Source organism: Podarcis erhardii, assembly GCF_964252035.2.
Source record: "Podarcis erhardii genome assembly, chromosome: 7".
NCBI lineage: Eukaryota > Metazoa > Chordata > Lepidosauria > Squamata > Lacertidae > Podarcis > Podarcis erhardii.
This window is the reverse complement of record NC_138511.1, coordinates 81,380,546-81,390,150: the sequence shown is the minus strand read 5'-3', so window position 1 is coordinate 81,390,150 and position 9,605 is coordinate 81,380,546. Positions and strand designations below refer to the sequence as shown.

Below are 9,605 nucleotides of genomic sequence, written 5' to 3'. Positions count from 1 at the left end.
TGGGAATTGTAGTCTCAAAAAAACATCTGGAGGGCCGAGTTTGAGGAAGCCTGGTCAAGTGCCTTCCAGACATTTTGGACTACAAATCCCATCATGCTTAGCCAGCGAACGTGCAGTTCAAAGCAGATGTAGGGCACTAGACTGGGCAGAGCTCGCTGAATGCACTTTGAGTTTCTATTAAGTGACCAGCCCTAACAATTGCATTTATACTATACTTCTCAGTAAATTGCATTACGGTTGGGCTCAACACTCTGGGGAAGAGGTTTGCAATGTACTGTTTGCTCTGCCATTAACCCAGGACTAGGTGGGGTGTATTGCTTCAAACTGGATGGGGGACCCATGTGTTGAGATTCCTGCATTGTAGGGGGTTGGAACACCATTTTTAGTCAATACAGCAACAGGGATTATACAAGGAGCTAGCTGAATTGGAGCATTAAAAATGTCAAGCCATTTCCTGCTCTGCCAGCTTTGATAAGGCTCATTGAGGTGGTTTGTGTGTGTGCAGATGTACGTAGCTGGGGCAACAGCTGCCTCTATGCTGAGTACAAGTTTTGAAGGTTGGACGTTTTATTATTGTTTTTATATGTGCTAGAAGCCACCCAGGGTGGCTGGGGAAACCCAGCCAGAATGGCGGGGTATAAATGATAAAATTAATTATTACAAAGACCAGCACAGTACCATGCGCCAGAGCCGAAACAGACCAAAAGCTAGTTTGCCCCAGCAGGAAAACAGCCACGGTCGTACAACCTCAGAAAGCCGGCTGCAGGTCGGTTTCTTAACGCTGCAGCTACTGCATCATCCTGCTCACCCTTTGCCCAGGGTGAACGCGTTGACTGCCGATTTTTGCGTGATGTACAGCCTCTGCCTCTGACCTATATGCAGACACAGGGGATGGTGGTGTTTTTACAAGGACTTAATTTCCAAGAGAGGCCTTTTATGGCTCTGGTTCTGGAAGAAGTGGTGAGAAGCCGTGCCCGTCCGTGGCTTGGCTTGGTTTATATCCCCCCTGGGTCCCATGGAGAACACTGGTGATAAAAGGGGGAGGGGGGAACCCCGATGCCGCACGCTCCAAACAGCCACCGTAGCAAGATTTTGTTATTTTTTATTTTGATGAAAGGAAGTGCTGGATAGGGGGACATTTAAACTGCGTGCTGCAGAGACAAGCATGATATACACTCACTCCTCTTTACAAGCCCCCCCCCCCGCGTGTTAGCATGCAAATAATAGCGAGGAACAACTGAAATTCCAAGGCACATCTTGCCGCTTCCTGGTCTCGGAACTAGCACAGAGCTTGAGCAAGAAGACTCTGCGCGTTTTGGTGCAGGACTGCAGCGGAGGCCAAGGAAGGCACGGAAAAAAAGAACCCCAAGGAACCCTGAGTGGGGGTTACGTTTTGAAGCAAGGAGCAGAACCCCCTCCCTCCCCCAAAGTGGGAGAACTCCTCAACAATCGCTACAGGAACAAAGTGACTACTAATTATTTCGCCTTGCTCTTTGCAGTGTCAGGCAGAAATCCAGGGTCTGCTGCGGAAAGAGATAAAGAAACAGCAATGGCAGGTGCCCCCAAGACTCCAGGATGAGAGCTCTCAGAAGGAAGAAATGAGGAGAGCCCCTCTTTGCTGCCTGGGGATTCTAGAAAGCGGTTAAACTTAGCTTAATATTATATTATATATATAATTTATACCATGCCTTTCCTCCCCAAGGAGCCCAGGACGTTCCTGTCCTGGGTGGGAGCTTAAAAAAAAAATTCAGCCACACTCATGTGCCGGTTTTCCTGCTTGGCAAGCGAAACAGTCTGTGGGGAACTAGGGGGCAAGTTCTGGCTTGGAGGGGCCAGGTTTATTTGTTTTTAAATCCCGCAGGGCACATCCTTCTGTGGTGGCTTTGAGCCTAACTCTTGCCAATCAACTGGAAGCAAAACCGCTTTCCGAGGTGGCATGCGTCCCTCTGAACCGGAAAGGGCTAACACTTGCGAGGACAAGCAAGAGGTTGAAAAGCAGTCCGCTGGCAGAAAAGAACATCTCAACCTCATGAAGGGGAGAGCTGCAGACAAAGAGCAAGTAACCCAGAAAGGGGAGGGGGGATTCATACACACTTCAGCATCACCATCGCCCCTTACATTTTTGGTCTTGATAGCTCCAACCTCCCTCCTTCCCAAAAACATCCAAAACTCAATGACTGTCCCAAACATATACACAAAAACAACCGCTGTACATTGTTAGCATCCCCACCATCCCATAGTTTCCGAAGAAGCTGGAACTTGAAAGTGACAAAAGAAAGGAGGGAGATCCATTTCACCCTGGGAGAAAAAAGAAAAAAGAGCTGAGGATGTTGTGAAGTCTTATGGCTGCAGACTGAGCCACAGCAATGGCACAGTTCCACTCCACTTTGAGTGGCATCTCCCATCGCCAATGGAACGCAGCAACCCGCCAATGGAACGCAGCAACCAACTGCAGGCAAATGGGGCATTCTCCCTTAGAGGGCCACATGGGGCTCGCACACACTTTCCTTTGTGCCATGCTTAGAAAGCACACAGGCCCAAGCGGTTTCCCTCTTGCCTCGCTCCTTCCCGAGGGAAAACCCGCTCTTTAGCGACTGATCGGAACAAACAGCAATCCAAGGGAAATCTGAACTGCCAATTGCTCTGACTGAGCACTTAAAGAGCGGTTTTCCCCCAGGGGAAAAGAAGCAGGACAAAAAGAAGCCGTGGGTTAAACCCAGGGCTTCTTTTGTGATGTTGTTTCTTTTATGACCAGTACCAAGTAGCGGCTTTTCTTTCTTCTTGTCAACAATAGCCATTTTATGCTGGGACCTACAACATTTCTATCAAGGTAAAAATACTGGCACCTCTTTTTCTTTTAACCCCCTCTCCATTAAAAAAAAAAAATAGCTCTGGTCCTGCCACTCACTTGAGAATGAAAACAGTCAATGACAGCCATGTGTTGCTCTAGAACCCTTCCCCCATCTCTACGGTGACTCCCCTAATTTTGAGCAGTCCTTCATTACATCTCCAGTTCTCCTATTATTTTGGATCTGTTTCTTCAGCTGCATCCAGTCAGCTGCTTAAATATTTAAACCAGAGCTGGAGGGTAAGGAAAGGTACCCCAAGGAAGTGATATTTTAAGTAGCAACGTGGTAAGTGAGTGCACGTCTTTTAAGCAAAAGTCACTGTTACGGATTGGGCTGCTTGCAGCATCCATCTTAGTACAGCTGCATATGAGGTGAAGGTTTCTGTATATTTTAACGGTTGTACAGAAATTAGGGGGGGGGATTTCTGGCAGGTGCCGCTTATCACATGAGTTGAAGCAGTCCTTGTGTGAGGCGAGCTGAGGTGAGCACCTCAGGAGGCAGATTTGGGGCAGTGGAGAGGGAGAAAGACAGGGCACGATCCGCTATATCTGTATGCCCATGCTATACTCAGGAGGACAGGCCTGAGATGTTTTAACTGCCTGAGACGAACAACAAGGTGTCTTCCCATGCCAAGTACAGAACTAACTGGACTGGAAACTGAACTTTACTTCAATGCTGACAACAGGATGGTGTCCTCTTATCACACCTCAGGGCAGGAGGGTGGCTTAGTGGGTCGAGGGTGGGGGTGTTGTGTGGCACACAAAGCTCTGACCCCTTGCTGCTGCCCCACCTCCCAGCAGCTGCTGCCCCATGTGACTGCCTCACCCTAATAGTAGAGCCGGCCAACTGGTCTTTAAATTGGAGATTAGGGTAGACATGCAATTCCCAAACCAATACACAAAGCAAATTTCTCCACATTTTTGACGCAGTTGACTTCAACGCTCCCCAAAGGTACACATGAAGAGTCAAGCCTACACAAAAATATGTATATCCAGAGGAATAATATTGAAAATGCATATGAATTTCATGTGGGCTTCTTTTTTTAAAAAAAGTGTTCTAGCAGAAATGGAAAGGGGGAAATTCAACATGGGGGGAGGGGGACGAGAAACCAAACTGGGCAGATTCAGCCATTCCTACTTCAGCCTTGCCAGAAACCTGTGCCTGCATTACCCTCCTGTGTCCACACGGGGGAGCATTTGCACAGCTGTTACTTATGGATGCCACAACAGATTGCCCTTGATAAATGACCAAGAGGCCGACTGCTGCAAATATTCTCAGGAGAACCCCAGATTTTGCGCTGCTTTCTAGATCCCCTACAGAATTCCGAACTGAGGAGTCGTCAAAAACAGGCAAACACCTGCCCCTACAGGACTTTGGACCTTTGGATTAAAGGAAGGGAATGGACAGGAAAGGGGATGGCGTCAGACATCCTTTGCACTTCTGCTGACCTGTGTCTTCTTTATTACATCACCAGGGGATGCGTATCTCCAACGGAGGAAGGCACAGACTCCAGGCTGCCTTTGTAGATTGGGGTACGCTGGCCGGAGTCTTCCCTGGAAAGAGAAAGGTGGATAGTAGCATTCGGGTTTCATTTTCTCCATCACTTGAATAAGATTGCAAAACGTTTTCTTTCTTTCTTTTTTTTAAAAAAAGAAATTAAGCTGCCATAGACTGACACAAAAGTCCAGTAGAGGAGGTTCATCTTTCAGGCTCATTCTACATGTACAGGTTCATCTGTACGTGTATATTAATGGAACCAATTAATCGCAAGAGGCCCCAAGGAAGGAAGAATTAAACCACCACCGTTTGGGTTGCAACTGGATTATCTGCACAGCCAGGAACAGAGGAAGATGCTTGAGCTGTCCTTTCTCAGCCCGAGGGCCACATTTCCTTCCTCCTGGGGGGACTGCACACCAGAGATGGGTGGGGCCAGAGGCAAAAGTGGGTGGAGCTACAAAAGTAAAAGCTCCCCTTTCATAGCGTGTAAAGGTTTCATATACACAAACCCCTCTCTGTTCACTATATAGAGACAAACAAGAGGTGTTATAGAAATCAAGGACACATTCCACCCATGCACAAATACTTGGGGTGCAAGTATTTGAGGGAGCCTGGGGAGAAGGATCTGGCTAAGGAGATGGAAAACCCCAGGTACCAGAGAGAGAGAGAGAGAGAGAGAGAGACAGAGAGAGAGAGAGAGAGAGAGAGAGATGGCCGGTTGGCTGCTACATTTGACCCTCTCAGCCTGATCTGTTCCTTGCTCCTGCTTTAACAGTGAAGTAACACCCCACCCAGGGACACGGGTGGCGCTGTGGGTTAAACCAGAACCTAGGACTTGCTGATCAGAAGGTCGGCGGTTCGAATCCCTGTGACGGGGTGAGCTCCCGTTGCTCAGTTCCTGCTCCTGCCAACCTAGCAGTTTGAAAGCACGTCAAAGTGCAAGTAGATAAATAGGTACCACTCCGGCGGGTAGGTAAACAGCGTTTCCGTGCGCTGCTCTGGTTCGCCAAAAGCGGCTTAGTCATGCTGGCCACATGTCCTGGAAGCTGTATGCCGGCTCCCTCGGCCAGTAAAGTGAGATGAGCGCCGCAACCCCAGAGTCGGTCACGACTGGACCTAATGGTCAGGGGTCCCTTTAACACCCCACCCACCCACTGCAGCAGGGTTACAGCAGACCATTAAGCTCCCCCAGCAATACAACCCCGCAAAGTACTCACAGGCCGGCTTTCTTCTTGGCAGCTGCCCGATGCCGGGGGATCAGGAAGGCAAAGACCAAGATCACCAGCAGTAGCAGCACTGCAGGCAATGCCACCGCCAGGGCCAGCATTGGGGTGCTAAGGGACAGCACGGACTCTGCAGGGAACAAGGCAGACACGACAAAGGCAAGCCAGGTCAGCACCTTCCATGGAGGGTGCAAGAAGAGGCCTGCTGGATCAGGCCAGTGGTTATTGGTAGTGAATCAGGTGCCCGTGGCAAAGTGGTAAGCAGGACTTGGGGCACTCGCCCTCCTCTCCTGCAGTTGCCAGAGGCTGGCATTCAGACGTGTTGCTGCCTCTGACCAGCAGCCCTTTAGAAAAGGAGGACAGGGAAGCTGTGGTCGTCTGGATGGGGGTGGACTCCAATTCCCATCAGCTCTAGCCAGCAAGGTCAACGGTCAGGGATGAGGGGACTTGTAGTAGTAGTAAGCATCATCACCAAGGTTGCTGTTTTTTAGCAGGAACTCAGGGGAACTTTTAAAAATTAAATAATGATTTTTTTTTGTCTGGAGGCTAGAATGCCTACACCCAATGCCTTAGCCAAAAAAAATCAATCATCACATAAAGTTGTGGCCCTTTCTAATCCTGATCATTGACTGCTTGAGTTTATTAATCACATGTTACATTTAGCCACTGCCTGGGGCGGGGTGTGTGGCACTGTGACTGGGCCCCCAACAAACAAACTTCTTGGTGAGTTTCCCCCCAGAAAAAAACTAACAACAACAACAATAATAATGTCCACCTGGACATTATTCTGCCCATGCCTTTGAACCTGCTTTTGCAGGTTGGTGACATGTGTGGACTCCTCTTAGAAACCACACTTTCTGTGTCTCTGTGTTGGGGAAACTAGCTACAGCTGCAAACATGGAGGCTCGGTTTATTTCTGTGGTCCTGTTAGCAGACATGCCTTTGCCCATGTCCTGTGCATATTGACTGGGACGAAGCCCCCTTGAACCTACAGACGCATTTGGGACTGGGCTATGGTTGTAGCAGTTTGTGATGCTACTGGATTAGTAAAGGTAGAATTCCTGCATTTCAGGAATTTCCATGCCCTTCCCGCTCTGCAATTCTATGATTCTTTGAGAAAGAGGACTTGGGGGGTAAAGACTGAAGACGGTCCCTGACGATGAAGGTGCTGGCTGCCTTCAGAAAGAAACGTGGGCTCGGGCAGGGCTCTGTGGGTAAAGGCGAAGGGCTGTTCTCACCGAGGGTGAATCCGCGCTCGCTCCCCTCCACGTACAGATGGATCGACTTGCTCTTGGTCAACTGGGGCAAGGTGGGGTGTTGCGCCCGGCAAGTGTAGGTCCCGGCTTGCTCCCGGTTCACCTTGGAAAGCGTCAAGTCGCTGGAGACCAGAACCCAGTCGTCTCCCTGCAAGGGGGGGGGGAGAAACCCTGTTAAAATTATGAGCACTTTTTAAAAGATCCAAGCCTCCAGCCATTTGCAAACTCAGCACTGAACTAGGCACGGCAAGAGAAGCAGATGCTAAACAGTGAAAACCTAAATCCTAGTCGCGTGCAATAGGTTTATAAAGTTATTCTATTTAAACAAAAAAAAAAAAAAATAAAGATTAACTTGCCTATCAGTTATTGCAGCATCTTTACATTCATTGACACACACCCTTTAACAACACTGGGAACACCTGAGTCAAATACTGCCTGCACTCGTCCCCCGCCCCCTCTTCCGCAATTAAATTTCCTGAAATTAGTGTGCATTTTTTTACTTTGAGGGTTTGTGTAATAGTTTTAGGGGCTGGGGTATCCCTGGGGAGCCAGGCGCCCTAGTAGATGAGGGGCAGAGAATGACAACGTAGAAGTTTGGGTTGCAGCCAATGCTAGTCCTACTCAGAGTAGACCCACTGAAAACAATGGACGTGACTAACTTTAGGCCCAGCCTGAGTAGGATTTAACTGAGACAGCCCTTTTGGCTTTTCTAAGAAGGAGTGTATCCTTCCCCTTCAGCTCCCCTCAGCACAAAATGTCTGCTTACTGGACTCGCCCCCCCCCCCCCGCCCCAAATCGCAAAGTGAGGGGGGAAATGTTGGCCGAGCACATTTGGAGATCCATCTTCGAATCCCTAAATATTTATGATGCACACTTTTCTCCTCACCTTGTGAGGACGTTATGACGATGAGGTAAACACAGGCTTCCTGGATCTGCCTTTTACCTCACAACGCTAACATGGGCACAGGGCCAAGGGGGAGCTGAGGTGACTACGAAGGAGCAAAATTCACAGGTGGAAAGCCACTGTGTTTGGACAAGAAGCCGGTTTCACCTTGAAATGCTCTCCCCTGCGTTCGCACAATGGCTTTAATAGCACTCTCCATCGTCATCATCGAACTATGGAAGTGCAAATAAGGCGAGGGCGGAAAAAGACAATGGACTTGGGTTTTTGACAAACATTGCCTCAGCAGCAGTGAATGATGGTGTGTGTGAGGGGGGGTGCAGATTCAAGGAAATGCCCTGTCTGTGAAGAAAAGGGGCAAACATTTGACGTATGTATTGGAGGGTTGGGGCTGGGGGGTCCCTTCCTTCCCTGTGGGGTGAAAATCTCATTGGACTGCCTTGGAATGAAAGTGCAGGTAGGTTCTTCCAAGCACAGAGGGGTCAGGATACTGCAAGCCCACTTTTAGTGGGGGGAAATGACTCCTTTCTCCAGGGTTGCTAAGTAGCCACACTGTTTACCTAGGACAAACCCCAACAAGGTGCATCAACCTGAACAAACTTTTATTATTATTATTATTATTATATAACTATATTATATATATATAACTATATTCTCCAATAGAAGAGGCAGGTGTGCCATTTCAGCTCCCTCTTCAGGGCTAGTTCTAGTATAGCTCTGAGTCCCATTCAAGCATTTTAAGGGAACATGCGAGGGCTTAAACCCAGGAAGGGGACATGTGTCCTTGCACATGCTTCATGCATCCATTTCTCCCTGTCCTTTCTGGACATGCCTGGCTGCATTCCCCCCCCCCCACACACCATATTTTTAAAACACATGGATCCCTCCCAGAGAATCCTGGGAACCGTAGTTCACTCAAGGTGCTGGGAACTGTAGCTCTGGGAAGGGGGGCAAACTACGCCTTCTCAGGATTCCTTGGGGGAAGCTACGTGCTTTAAAGGCCTGGGTGCGAAAGCAGCTTCTGACAGGCTGACCATCCTTACGAGGCGCTTTCCTACTCAACAAAGAAAGGCTGAGGCATGGCCATCTATATGTGTGCAGTAGGCAATTGCGCCCCCCCCAACGTAGAAATCGTAATTGCCAGCCTTTAATCTTAAAAAAAAAAAAAAAAAGTTTGCAGAATTTACAAAACCTGAGATATGAGGCAAAATCTTCAGGCGCTTTTCTCCACAGTTTTTGAGTGAGAAACTAGCTGGCTCCCAACATTCAGTGTTTTACTTTGGCCCATGTGCCCAGGCACTCCCCTCCCCTACATTAAGCCCCCTGCCCTGCCCCAACCGCACGTTCTTGGCTAAGCGTCCACTTGGATCCCAATAGGAACAGCCAAGGGTTCAAGGGGCCACAGAGTTGTAGAGCTGAGGGTAATCTAGCCCGCCCACCCCAATGCAGGAATCTCAACGCGCAGTCGCCCATCCAATCTGAAACCTTATTGGAGCCTGCTTAGCTTTGCGAAGGTGCTGGTAGCTTCGTCGCCGCGCCACTCTCCACCTGGCAACCAGCCCTGTGCTATTTTTCTTACGCGTTGCAACATGACTTTTATAACACATAAGTAACTGGTCTGTGGGCCAGTGGGCCTTGGCAGAGATAGATTCCCTGGCCCTGCTTTAAAGTGCTAAAGGTCTTCTCACCTCTCGGGTCCATTCGTAGAGCGGGGGCTTTGAAGCACCTGCAGAGCACCGAAGGTGCAAGTCGCTGCCTTCAAGCATCGTGACAGAATCTCCTACTGTCCCACACCAGGTGTTTGTGCGAGCAAGGAGGATGCTGTGCAGATCTGGAGCAGGAGAGAGATTTTAATAATAATAATAGTAATAGTAATAGT

General features: G+C 49.0%; 1 protein-coding gene across 1 annotated transcript in view; it reads right to left on the bottom strand.

Annotated features, from left to right (window-relative positions):
* Positions 1–1,085: 1,085 nt before the first annotated feature.
* LOC309345942 (basal cell adhesion molecule-like) overlaps positions 1,086–9,605 on the bottom strand; it is a 32,109-nt gene continuing 23,589 nt past the window's right edge. The window contains exons 5-9 of the mRNA XM_081869453.1: positions 9,415–9,557; positions 6,808–6,973; positions 5,564–5,699; positions 4,298–4,402; positions 1,086–2,298 (exon numbers count right to left, since the gene is read on the bottom strand). Of these exons, the coding sequence (XP_081725579.1) occupies positions 4,312–4,402; positions 5,564–5,699; positions 6,808–6,973; positions 9,415–9,557 (536 nt within the window). The 3' untranslated portion in view covers positions 1,086–2,298; positions 4,298–4,311. The remainder of the gene's footprint in view (positions 2,299–4,297; positions 4,403–5,563; positions 5,700–6,807; positions 6,974–9,414; positions 9,558–9,605) is intronic.